Genomic DNA, 13,274 nt, shown 5'->3' on the forward strand with positions numbered 1-13,274 from the left:
AACAGCAGGTGAGGTAAGTACTTGTCCCAATCCTGCGGGTGCTGGTTCATAAATGTTTTTAGCATCATCTTCAGCGTCCCGTTGAACCTTTCCACCAGCCCGTTGGACTGGGGGTGATATGCTGAGGCTCAGTCGTGCTGGACCCCACATTTCTCCCACAAGCACCGGAGCAGGGCTGACATGAAGTTGGACCCTTGGTCAGTCAAGACTTCCTTGAGGAACCCCACTCGGCTGAAAATGGTCAGCAGCACATCTGCCACAGTGTCTGCTTCAATGGAAGCTAAGGACACTGCCTCGGGGTAGCAGGTGGCGAAATCCACCACCACCAGAATGTATTTCTTTCTCGACTGGGTTGCCTTGCTGAGAGGTCCCACTATGTCCATGACCACCTTCTCGAAAGGCTCTTCTATGATGAGTAAAGGCCTCAACACTGCTTTCCCCTTGTCCTGCGCCTTCCCCACCCTCTGGCAGGGGTCACAGTACCTGCAGTGCTGCTGGACAGTGGTAAAGACTCCAGGCCAGTAAAAGTTCTGTGGTAGTGTGACAAAGTGGGGGATTGTCTTGTTTTTCCCTGGATTTCCCAGTGGCTTGCGTGGAGAGGGGGTGGGACTCAGTGTCCCCGGGTGTTACTGGTTTAACAAAGGGAGGGGAGAGAGAGTTTGTTGGGCACAGGACTGGGGAGGGAACTCGGGACTCCGGCCAATGGCCTGGAGGACGGAGACCACAGTGACAGGTGACCTGGTGACCGGAGACCCAGCTCAGGAGTCTCAGCCGGTTCTGGCCAGTGGGGGACAATAGGCTGTGGGGAGAGGACCCTGGTGACCTGACCAGCTGGTTCCAGCGACAGGGGCCAGAGGAGGGCTGAGAGGAGAGGAGACCCAGGCGACCCTGTGTCCCTGGAGAGAAGACAATGGACAGAGGGGGCTTGGGGCCGGTGATCTCAAATGCCCAGCTGGGAAGCAGGGGGGCTCTGGACTGGAGAGGGGGAGCAGGAGAGCCCCCCTGGCTGCAGGGAGACTGGGATGTGCTGGGCAGAGGGAGCCAGGCCTGAGGCCCTGAAAGTTTCCTCTGCTGGCTTCGGATGCTCAATTAATCCTCCTGTTTTACGCTGGCTGAGAGTCGCTCCGGGCTAGAGAACAAGGCCGGGGGGGGGGCATTATTCTCTCTGGGGGTGAAGGCCCCGGGGGCCCAGAGCAAGGGGACTCTGTGTGGGGGCCCATGGCAGAGACAGACGTGCTGAGGCTCGGAGAGGTGCAGCTCCAGGAGGTGGAGGGGCCTGACCCCCAGAGAGAGAGTGGACCCCCGAGAAGGGCTGTCGCACTGAAAGGGGTACCCCTCACCGACCGCACGGGGCCATGAGTGGGAATGTGCCCTAGGAGTCTGTGACAAGCAGACTCTGCCTGGTGCGCCGGGTCCCCTGGTGACGAACTGGGACTGTTCTTAATGTTTGCTCTGAACACTGTGTTGGTGCCTCAGTGTCCCCTAGGCAGTTCTTAAGTATCTAGGTGGTGGGATCCGGGTGTGTGATTGCTGCAGAGCAAAGGGCCAGTGCCCCTAAATGCCGGGCACTCTGTCTCCTAGCAACTGATGGCCTGGGCCCCCCCTCTGCAAAGGTGCCAGCTGAAGGTGTTGGAGACAGAGAGATCAGGTGACCTCCTGGCCCGGGAAAGGAGCTTGAGGCAGACCTGCTCCTTCGAGACTCCTCCCTGCCATCCCTCTGCCCGACTGTCCACAAATTGGTCGGCAAGTTGGCCTGCGCTGCTGCGGGTTCTCCGGTTTCTGGTCCCTCAACCACAGCCTCAGGTCGGACGGGCACTGCTCATACAGGTTGTCACGGAGTCTGGCCCTGCACCCCTCTTCCTGGGACCCACAGTGACTTTTATCCAGCCAGTAAAACAGAAGGTTTATTGGACAGCAGGAACACAGGTTACAGCAGAGCTTGCAGGCACAGTCCGGGACCCCTCCACTGAGTCCTTCTGGGGTTCAGGGTGCTTGGATCCCAGCTAGGATCCCCTGAATTCCTCCCATAGCCCAAACCCAAACTGTCCTGCCTCTCCTCCTCCGCCGAAAAAAACCCTTTGTTTCCTTCTCTCCTCCGCCCAGCAGCTCCCCCTCCCCCCTGCCGGCTCACATTACAACCTGACTACCTGTCCCTCACCTACAGACATCCCCTGCTTTCCCGTTCCCCACACAGACAGTCCCTACTCCATCACACCTCTCCCCCCCTTCGGAACTGAACTGAGCGGGGTCCCTCTGCCCAGTGACCTCGGGGAAGTTCAGGGCCCCCTCTCCGGGACAACGCGTCCGCTATCAGGTTGGCACTTCCCTTCACATGGACCACGTCCATGTCATAGTCCTGCAGGAGCAGGCTCCACCTCAGGAGCTTGGCGTTGGCTCCTTTCATCTGGTGCAGCCAGGTCAGGGGAGAGTGGTCTGTGTACACGGTGAAGTGTCGCCCAAAGAGATATGGCTCTAGCTTCTTAAGGGCCCACACCATGGCCAGGCATTCCTTCTCGATGGCCGCGTAGTTTTGCTCCCGGGTAGCAGCTTCTTACTCAGGTACACGATGGGGTGTCTCTCCCCTTTTCATCCTCCTGCATTAACACCGCCCCCAGTCCCGTGTCTGAGGCGTCGGTGAACACCATAAAGGGTTTGTCAAAATCTGGGTTCACCAGAACTGGGCCACTGACCAGAGCCTCCTTCAGCGCCGGGAAAGCCTCCTGGCACGGCTCGGTCCAGATTACCTTGTCTGGCTTCCCCTTTTTTGCACAGTTCAGTGATGGGGCCGGCTATGGTGCTAAAGTGGGGCACGAACCTTCGATAGTATCCCGCCATCCCAATAAAGGCCTGGACCTGCTTCTTGGTTTGGGGAGCAGGCAGTCTTTGATCACCTCCACCTTGGCGGGTTCTGGCTTCAGGCAGCCGCTCCCCACCCGATGGCCCAGGTAAGATACTTCCGCCATCCCACCTTGCACTTCTCAGCCTTTACGGTTAACCCAGCCTCCCGAATTCGGTTCAGGACTTGGGTAACCTGGGACACATGGTCCTCCCAGGTCTGGCTGAAGACGCAGATGTCGTCAATATAGGCCACGGCAAAAACTCTCCATCCCCCTCAGTAGCTGATCCACCAGGCGCTGGAAGGTGGCCGGCGCTCCCTTGAGGCCAAAGGCAGGGTCAGAAACTCGTAGAGCCCCAGAGGGTGATAAAGGCGATTTCAGCCTGGCATCTGCGTCCAGCGGCACTTGCCAGTAGCCCTTGGTAAGATCCATGGTGGTGAGGTACCGAGCACCTCCCAGCTTGTCTAGGAGCTCGTCAGGCCTGGGCATGGGGTAGGCATCAGATACGGTGATGGGCATTGAGCTTTCGATAGTCCACACAGAACCGAATTGACCCATCCTTCTTGGGGACCAGCACCACTGGCGAGGCCCAAGGGCTGGAAGACTGCTGGATCACCCCCAAAGCCAGCATGTCCCTGACCTCCCTTTCCAGATCCTGGGCAGTTTTACCAGTGACCCGAAAAGGGGAGCATCTTATAGGGGAATGTGGCCCAGTCTCCACCCTGTGGACAGTCAAATTAGTGCGTCCAGGCTGGTTGGAAAACAGCTGTCGGTACAGATGCAGCACCCTCTGATCTCAGCGTGCTGGGCCCTGGTCAGCTGATCAGAGAGGGGAATTGCCTCCAGGGGGGAACCAGCTTTTGTCCCAGGGAATAGATCACCAAAGGGTCATCTCCCTGCCCCTCCCAGTGTCCACACACGGCCAACACCACATTCCCCCTGTCATAGTATGGTTTCATCATGTTCACATGGTACACCCGCCGGTGATGTGCCCGGTTTGACAGCTCCACCACATAGTTTACCTCATTCAGTTTGCTTGATAACCTTGAAGGGCCCTTCCCAGGCGGCCTGGAGTTTGTTTTTCCTCACAGGATGAGAACCATCACCTGATCCCCGGTGGCAAAGGCTCGGGCCCGGGCCGTGCGGTCATACCAGACCTTCTGCTTCCTCTGGGCTCGGGCCAGATTCTCCCTGGCCAGGCCCATGAGCTCGGCCAGTCTTTCCCGGAAGGTCAGGACATACTCCACCACTGACTCTCCCTCGGGAGTGGCCTTCCCTCCCATCATCTCTCATCAGGTCCAGGGGCCCCTTACTCGCCTTCCATACAACAGTTCGAAAGGCGAAAACCCGGTAGACTCCTGGGGTACCTCCCTGTACGCGAACAGCAGGTGAGGTAAGTATTGTCCCAATCCTGCGGGTGCTGGTTCATAAATGTTTTTAGCATCATCTTCAGCGTCCCGTTGAACCTTTCCACCAGCCCGTTGGACTGGGGGTGATACGCTGAGGCCCAGTTGTGCTGCACCCCACATTTCTGCCATAAGGACCGGAGCAGGGTCGACATGAAGTTGGACCCTGATCCGTTAAGACCTCCTTGGGGAAACCCCACCGGCTGAAAATCGTCAGCAGCGCATCTGCCACTGTATCTGCTTCGATAGAGGACAAGGCCACCGCCTCGGGGTAGCGAGTGGCAAAATCCACCACCACCAGGATGTATGCTGAATGCTCCAAGGAGAGACCCAGGAGGTGAAGATGTGTGAGCTTCTTGCCCTGAACAAGTCTGCTCCAAGGGAGAGGAGGCTCCCCAAAGTCCGGACTGGCTTAGTGGGGAGCAGTTCCAGAGCATCGCCCGGTGACTCTGTGACACCCCTCACTGACCGCACGGGGCCACGAGTGGGAATGTGCCCTGGGAGTCTGTGACAAGCAGCCTCTGCCTGGTGCGCCGGGTCCCCTGGTGCCCTGCGGGAGGGATGTCATGGGCCAGGTACAGCAGCTTGTGGCGAAACTTCTGGGGAACCACCAGCTGCCTCCTGATCCCCCAGGACTCTACTTCCCCTGGGAGAGCCCATTCTCGGTACAGGAACCCCTTCTCCCACAGGAACCTCTCCTTGCAACCTCTCCTCAGGGTCTGTGCCGCACTGAGGTCAGCCCGGTCCCTGGGCTTCCGCAAGGAGGGATCTTTCTGCAACTCGGCCTGGAACTCAGCAGCTGGGGCAGGGATGGGGACCGGCTCTCTCTCGCTGGCTGGGTCTGCAGCTGCAGCCTCCTTGAGCTGTGTCCCTGGGTGCTCCCTCCCCACCAGGGGAGGGTCCTGCGCCACCGGTGTGGTACCCTCCCCGAGGTCAGGGCATAGTGCCCCTTGCCGGCTCTGGCTACGGGTCACAGCTAGGGTGGTCTGGGAGTTGCTTGCCAGTTCTCCATGTCCTCCCCCATTAACACCTCAGTGGGTAAATGGTGGTGCACTCCCACTTCCTTGGGGCCTTCCATGTCCCCCCATTTCAAGTGTACCATCGCCACAGGCACCTTGAATGGGGTCCTGCCCACCCCCATCAGGGTCAGGTAGGTGTTGGGCATCACCTGATCTGGAGTTATCACCTTGGGCCAGGTCAGTGTCACCTCAGCGCCCATATCCCAGTACCCAGTGACCTTCCTCCCATCCACCTCCAGGGGAACAAGGCACTCGCTCCGCAGGGACAGCCCCACGCCCACCCTGTAAACGGAGAACCTGACATCCAGAGCATCCAGCTCTGCGGCAGAGGTGGTTTAGGGCCCTCCTCCCTGCTGAGCAGTTGATAAGCTGCCAGCCCCACTTGCCTGGGAAGCCTGCCCCTTGTCCGGCTGGGCCGCTACCCAGTTAACCCTCTGTGGGTCCAGTCTGCTTGGTCTGTACCTGAGCCTGAGGCACTGGGTCCATATGTGGCCCCTCTGGCCACAGTAATAGCAGCCCATGTCCCGTGGGTCCCCCCGTGCTGGTTGGTTGGCCCTGATGCTGGATGTTCTCTTGAAGGTGGCGGTCTCCATGTTTCCCCTATGGGAGGTCCCAGGATCACTCTCTTTCTGCATCAAGGTGGGCCTGTTCCTTTGGGACTCCTCCCTGCCACCCCCCGACCGGCTCTTCACAAACTCATCAGCCAGCCGCCCTGCATGTCGCGGGTTCTCTGGCTTTTGGTCCCTCAACAACAGCCTCAGGTGGGATGGGCACTGCTCATACAGTTGCTCTAGGATGATCAGTTTAACCAGGTCCCCCTTCGTCTGGGCCCCATCTGCCCACTTGCGGGCATATCCCTGCATTTGGAGGATCAGTTCCAGATATGTGACCTCAGGGGTTTTACGGTGACTCTGGAACTTTTCCCAGTATGTCTCAAGAGTCAGCCCAAACTCGCGGAGCAGGGCCTGTTTGAACAGTTCACAGTCCCGTCTCCACCCCTTCCAGTCGGCTGTACAACCCCACAACTTTGGGGTCCAGTAAGGGGGTGAGAACCCGGAGGCTGTCTGCAGGGTCAATCCTGTGCAGCTCGCAGGCCGTCTCAAAGGCCGTCAGGAATTCATCTATGTCCTCCCCCTCCTTACGCTGGGCCAGGATGCATTTGTCAAAGCTCCACACAGTCCTGAGCCCCCCCTCGCTCACCGCAGCCGGGGGCCGTTGCTCCTCAGCCTCGCCAGCTCCAGCTCGGGCTGCCGCTGCTTTTCCCATTCTTCCCACTCCCTCAGCTCATGCTGCCGCTGTTTCTCCCGCTCCTCCAGCTCTCTCAGTTTCAGCTCCTCTCCCATTCCAGCCGCCTCAGCTCCAGGGATGGGGAGCTCCAACGGGAGGATCCCCTGCTGGCTGAGGGGGTCACGGTGCCCTCGGTGTTTGCCAGGCTCCTTCCAGCCCCTTCCCCAGCCATAGGTAGGAGGGGCCTCGGGATGCCCTCGGCAGCAGTCTGACCCCTCCCAGCCGGGGCAGACACCGGTGCCAGCCCTGCATCTGCTGGGCTGCTTCCCTCAGGGACAGGGATCGGCTCCTCTGGGCAATCAGCTGTTGTCTGGTGAGCTCTCCATGCACAGCCCCCTCCGTTGGCACAGTTCCACCAGGTCGCTCGTAAGGGGATGGCTACACAGCTTCCCGCTGGTGCCAAGTTGCCGTGGACTCACAGGCCTGTCTGCTCTCAGCTCCCCACGGTTTCCGGGAAGAGCCCTTTTCAGGTCACCACCTCTCTCCCAGGGCTGAGCGCAGACTCCCCTGCCACCCGGGGACCCAGTTATTGCAACAGTCACACACTCCCAGGGGTTAAACGTAGCTTCTCCGCCCCTCGAACCTGCTCCTCTCTGAGCCTTCAGCATGCCCAGTTCTCGTCAATCCCCCTTCGGTTTCCTGCTCCCCAGTCACTGCAGGAAGCACCATCCCCGGGTGCAGTGCATCTCACCGCTGCCACCAGTTGTCACAGAGTGTGGGGGAGTCTGGGCCCTGCACCCCACACTTCCTGCGATTCCCCAGGACTCTCAGCCAGCCAGAAACACAGAAGGTTTATTAGCCAACAGGAACACAGTCCCAAGCAGGGCTCACAGGTACAGAGAACAGGACCCCTCAGTCAGGTCCATCTTGGGGGGCAGTTCTGGGCCTCCCTCCATTTCCCCAGCCAGCTCCAAACTGAAACCCCCTCCAGGGCCTCCCCCAGCCTCCACCCGGCCGCTCCTCCAGCCTTTGTCCAGTGTTCCAGGCAGAAGGTGTCACCTGCCCCAACCCCCTCCTGGGCTCAGGTTACGCTCAAGTATCATCCCTCAAGTGACGTCACCCCGACATCCCAGCACCAACGCAGACAGTCCCAGTAACGCACCCCCACAACATCCCCAGGTCAGCCTGCCACACGCCCTGCTCCGTCACACCGGGGAACAAGGACAGAGGTGGGGCCCTTTCCGTGAGGGCTGCAGGAGACGCTCCTGGCCTGGGACTCGGGGGGCTGGACCAGCTGGGACTTTCCCTTCCCTCATTAACCAAGGGCTTGTCACGCTGGGTCTCCTGAGCCCCCCCCCACGGGACACTCCCCCTGGGCACATACTCCCCACTAGACACCCTCCCCCCAGCCCAGGGCTCGGCCAAACTCACCCTGGCAGGAGCCGTTCAGCCGCTGGAAACCTTTGGGGCACGGGGCCTCCTGTTTCCCCAGACCAGGTGCATTCACTGTGGGGAGAGAGGGGGGCTCAGAGCCAGGAATGCCTCTCCCCTCCCCCCTGCCCCCCATACTGCCCTCCCCAGGGCCACCCAAGCTCCATGTTCTACCCCCAGTGTCCCAACAGCCTCAGGGTGCCCCCCTGGCAGGTCTTTCCCCCTGCCCCACCCCTCACTGCCCCCAGCCCCCACACCTGCCCTCAGTGACCCCAGCCCGTTCCCTCACTGATTCTAGCCCACCCCCACCCCTCACTGGCCCCAGCCCCCATACCTGCCCCTTACTGCCCCCAGCCCCCCACACTGCCCTCAGTACCTCAGCCCATCCCCACCCCTCACTGCCCCCAGCCCCCACACCTGCCCCTCACTGCCCCTATCCCGTTCCCCTCATGCCTATAGCCCCCACTTCCCCTCACTGCCCCAGCCCCGTTCCCCACCCTCTACTGACCCCGCCCCACGGCTGCAGCCCTACCTGTACTGGGTGCGCAGGGCAGACACTCGTGGACACCCCAGGCCACGCCAGAACCACGGCAGCAGATGTCCTGGGTCCGCAGGCCGTGTAGGGGTGCACTTCACTGCAGGGAAAGGGGCTGGGTCAGCGCAGCCAGCGTGGAGGTGGGGGCCTTCTGAGAGGGAGGTGGGTGTCCAGCGCCTGACAATGCCCCTGGAGCGCCCTGCAGAAGACGTTCCTGGCTGAGTGGTGGAATCGTACCCAGCTGCTGGCAGCTCCCGTCGATTTCACACAGCCAAGGTGTGCGAAGGGGCATCGCTGGCGGTGCGTACGGGGTACACGTTGCAGCGTGAGGGATGCGCGGGTTGCTACGTCACGGCTGTTTTGACGCGATGTGTTGCGACGAGGCATCGGGCTGGCGGGAGTGCACGTTACGGGGTGGCACGTGCTTTTGCACCCGTAGTGTCGCGAACGGGGCATCGGCTGCAGGGATGTGCACGTACCGGAGGGCACGGCTGTTTGCACGCCGGATGTGTCGAGAACGGGGCATCGGCTGGACGGGAGTGCACGTACCGGGGTTGCACGGCTGTTTTGCACGCGATTTGTGTGCGACGGGGCATCGGCTGGCAGGGAGTGGCACGTACCGGGGTGCACGGCTTTTGCACGCCCGAGTGTGCGAACGGGCATTCAGCTGGCAGAGTGCACGTGCTGGGTGATTTGAGCGTCTTTGTGCAAACGAGCAATGGCGGTTTGGCCGCCCCGGCATGCTCAGTGCACGCAAGTGCAGAGCCTGAGCGTTCGATGTGTTTAGGTGGTTGTGTGAGGCTCCTTACAAATGCCTGCCTGCTGCCCAGCTCACCCTGCCCCATTGCTGAGCCCCCCCGGCCGTTACCTCTTCCAGTGTGCGAGCTGCCGGAAGCAGTACCCATAGCCGGCGTCCTCATCGTACCCGCTGGCCCAGGGCCTGCTCTGGGCCAGGGACATGTAGAGGGCCGGGCGAGCGGCTGGAGGGCGTGTGCAGGCGGCTCCCCTGGGGTGCTGGGCGTCGCTCACCCGCTCCACTGATGGTATGATCACGAGGCCTCGGGGGGGTGCTGCACGTGGACGTCACCATGGACAGGCACCTGAGGAGGCAGACAGCGGGCAGTGCGGGGGCAGGGATGGGGCAGTGCCGAGGGATGGGGGCAGAGCCAGGGCAAAAGGGGGCGATGAGGGGCAGTTTCTGGGGCAGGAATAGGGCAGAGAGGGCCAGTGCCAGCGCAAGGGGGTAGGGATGGGCAAGAGGGGCAGTGCCGGGGCAGGGGATGGGCAGAAACCAGGGTCTGGCCACCCAGGGGATGAGGTTGCATATGGATCAGTCCCTGCGAAGCCCCTCATTGATTGCACGACCCCTCCCTCCCTCTGGGGAGAACACCCCCCCCCATCAATCCCGGTGTAGCCCCCCCAGAGCCCTTACCATCCCGCTCCTGCTGGGTGTTGGTGAAGGGGCAGGGTTGTAGACGGATTTTGGTGAGGGTCTGCGCCCTCCTGGGCTGTCGACCTCCTGCCTGGGGCCGGGGCCTGGGGCCGGCTGGATTGGCAGAACTTGCCGGTTGAAGCTGGCGGGGCAGAGACACGGTCCTCCTGATGCCACACCCCCCATTCTGGCAGAGCAGGGGCACAAGACTGCAAGGCAAAAGGCAGACGTCAGAGTACCGGGGCGTCTCCCCGAGGGTGCTGCAGAGCAGACCCAGGCGGGACCCCCCCAAGTGCCCCTTCCAGGCTTCCTGTGGTGGGAGGGGCCAGCTGGGAGATCTGCGTTGTGTCACATGGTGGGTGGGAGTCCAAGCGGCCTTCCCTGAGGGGCTGCGTTTGACAGGCCTGGATTGTGTCTGGCCGAACCAGCGCGTCCCGAAAGATGGGGGGGCCAGCCCAGAAATTGATGCTACCACACGGGGCTGCGTGGTCGGGTAGTGAGGGGCACCGCGAGGGCTCGGGGGGAACAAGGGGGGCTGCGGGTTGGGAGTGAGGGCACCGCGCTCGGGCTGAGCTTGGGGCAGAGAGGTGCTGCGGGTGAGGCGCACCGGAAGGGTGCGGGAAGGCGGTTGGGTCAGTGAGTAGGGAGCCACCGAAGGCTGGGGAGGGAACAGGGGGGATGCGGGTCGGAGAGTGAGGAGCACTGGAGGCTGGGGGGGAGTATGGGGCTTGCAGGTTGGGAGTGAGGGCACTGGGCAGGGCTGCGGGGCGAGTAGGGGCTGGGGGTCGGAGTGAGGGCCACGCATGGCGGTCAGGGGGGGAGTAGGGGCTGCGAGTCTGGGAGTGAGGGGCACCGGCAGGGCTGGGGGGGGGGGAGTTAGGAGGCTGCAGGTTTGGGAGTGAGGGGCACCGGCAGGGCTGGTGGGGGGGTAGGGGTCTTGGGGGTCAGGAGTAAGGGGCCCACGGCAGGGCTGGGGTGGGACGTAGGGGGCTGCGGGTCGGGAAGTGAGGGGCAACTGGCATGTGGCGGGGGAGTAGGGGCTGCAGCGTCAGGAGTGAGGGGCACCGGCGGGCTGGGGGGAGTAGGGGGGTGGGGGTCGGGAGATGAGGGGCACCGCAGGCTGGAGGGGGGAGTAGGGGGGCTGCGGGTTGGGGTGAGGGCAACCGGCAGGGCTAGTGGGGGGAGTAGGGGGCTGCAGGTTGGGAGTGAGGGCATGGCAGGGCTGCGGGAGGTAGGGGCTGCGGGGGTTCGGGGAGTGGAGGGGCACCGGCAGGGCTTGGGGGAGTAGGGGCTGCGGGTTCGGGAGTGAGGAGGCACGGGCAGGGCTAGTGGGGGAAGTAGGGGTCGGGTCGGGAGTGAGGGCACCGGCAGGGCTAGTGGGGGAGTAGGGGGCTGCGGTCGGGATGGCGCACGGCCAGGGCTAGGGGGGGAGTAGGGATGCGGTGGTTCGGGATGAGGGGCACCGGCCGGGCTAGTGGGGTGGGTAGGCGGGCTGCGGGTCGGAGTGAGGGCACTGGCAGGTTGTGGAGGGGAGTAGGGTGGCCTGCGGGTTGGGAGTTGAGGGGCACCGGCAGGGCTAGTGGGGGATAGGGGCTGCGGGTCGAGTGAGGGGCATCCGGAGGGGCTGCGAGGGGGCTGCGGGTCGGGAGGGAGGCGGCTTGCAGCCTTGTCTGGACTTTCCAAGGTCCCAGCACACAAGGCACAGCTGGGGGGGGGGGGGCTGGCTGGATCCAGATGTTTCTCCAACGCAATTCAGCCATTAACCCTTAGAGTGCTGGGGCCAGTTACCCCAATCCCCCCCTCCCCTGGCACGGAGCAGGATGTCGCGGAGGGTCCATGCTGGGGGGACGTCCAGGGACCCAAAACTCCAGCCCCACTGTCCCCCCGAGCAGGGCCGAGGTCCCACCAGGACCCCCCCTCCCCGTGTGGGAATGGCTAAGGCAGTCCCCCGGACGCCTGGGTCCCTCTGGGCTGCGACGGCTGGGAAATGGGCCCAACAAGCCTGCGCCAGGGATGGGCAGAGACCCAGCAGCTCATCTCACTAGACCCACGGCAGCCGAGTGCCCCCCCAGCTGCCTCCCCCCAACCTGGCCGTGGTCCCAATGCACAGATGTTTCCAGCCCAGCCAGCTGTGCCCCTCCCCCGCCCCCTTGGCAGCCCGTGTCCCTCCCGCCCCATGCGGGGGCTGAGCAGCTGGGACGGGGTCAGACCGAGGGGACGCCAGGAACCGAGATGGGGGGGGGGTCAGGCAGCCTCGGGGCTCCTGGCACGGGGCCCCCTGGGCTTAAGCCAGCCCCTCCTGGGAAGGGGGCAGAGCCCTCCTGGGGAACTGGGGGGGCTTTGCCTGCACCCCCTGCTCTGCCCAGGGCCTGCAAGGGGATGAGCTCAGGGGGGAGGGGGCAGCTGGTGCCCAGGACTGAGCCCCACAGGGCTGGGAATATCCCCCCATTCAGGGACGCCACCAGCCACAGCAGCTGGGAACAGCTGAGGAAGGGGGGTGCTGGGCCCTGCCATCCCCGCCATCCTGCTCCCAGACTGCGTGGATCCCTGCTGCCGGCCCCACAGCCAGCTGGTCCCTATGGGGTGGACGGCGCCTGCCCAGGGCGCAGCTGTGGGTCCAGCCGGGAGGGCACGGGGTGAGCCCGGCGCATGGCAGGGGCTGGGCAGAGCTCAGGGGGCCGTGCCAGGGTGGGGCCAGAGGGTGCCCTGGGGACCCAGGAGGCCGGGCCGTGGCTCGTGCTCTCACTGCCCGGAGGGGCTTGGCCCCTGCCCTTTGGGGCTGCCTCCCCCGGACCCCCCAGGGATGGGGCGCAGGCTGGGCAGACACTCCCCAGCCCAGAGTGCTGGGGACACGGGGGCTTCGTCTGGGTAATGTTCACCGGAGACATGGTGCCTCAGCTCAGCTCCAGGCCGGGGGAAACTGAGGCACCAGGAGGGGAAGGGCCTCGCTCAAGGTAGAACCTAGGTGCTCTGGTGCCCAGCCCCCTTCCCGCTGCTGCAACCGCTGGACCCCACTCCCCTCCCCGAGCAGGGAGAGAACCCAGGCGTCTGGGGGGTGTGGGAGGGAGGACGGGACTGGGACTCCCTTGCTGAGGCCCTTGTTTATTCTCCAGCTTCCCAGGTTTCGCCCCCGGAAATTCGGGTGGGTCCAGCCGTGGAGCCAGGGCAGAGCTGGCTCCAGACGAGGGGTCCACACCCACCCGGGGCTGGGGGGGAGCGGGGGTCACACGCGAGGTGCTGGGGATGAGCTCATGGGGCAGCGTGGGTGGGACCCGGAGCAGCTGGGACAGGCTGGGAAAAGCCTCCCCCAGCTCCCGGCCAGAGCTAAACCTACAGCCCCTGCCAGCCCCCCAACCAGCCCAGCCCCCCAACTAGTCCAGCCCCCCA

General features: G+C 63.4%; 2 protein-coding genes across 2 annotated transcripts in view; one reads left to right on the plus strand and one right to left on the minus strand.

Annotated features, from left to right (window-relative positions):
- LOC116819215 (cdc42 effector protein 2-like) overlaps positions 1-13,274 on the plus strand; it is a 280,118-nt gene that overhangs the window by 99,861 nt on the left and 166,983 nt on the right. The window lies entirely within an intron of this gene.
- LTBP4 (latent transforming growth factor beta binding protein 4) overlaps positions 1-13,274 on the minus strand; it is a 53,286-nt gene that overhangs the window by 30,184 nt on the left and 9,828 nt on the right. The window contains 6 exon segments of the mRNA XM_075070709.1: positions 7,921-7,995; positions 8,453-8,550; positions 9,324-9,510; positions 9,513-9,555; positions 9,888-10,096; positions 10,446-10,545. Coding sequence (XP_074926810.1) covers positions 7,921-7,995; positions 8,453-8,550; positions 9,324-9,510; positions 9,513-9,555; positions 9,888-10,096; positions 10,446-10,545 — 712 coding nt within the window.

This window comes from Chelonoidis abingdonii, chromosome 11, assembly GCF_003597395.2.
Source record: "Chelonoidis abingdonii isolate Lonesome George chromosome 11, CheloAbing_2.0, whole genome shotgun sequence".
In the NCBI taxonomy this organism is placed as follows: domain Eukaryota; kingdom Metazoa; phylum Chordata; order Testudines; family Testudinidae; genus Chelonoidis; species Chelonoidis abingdonii.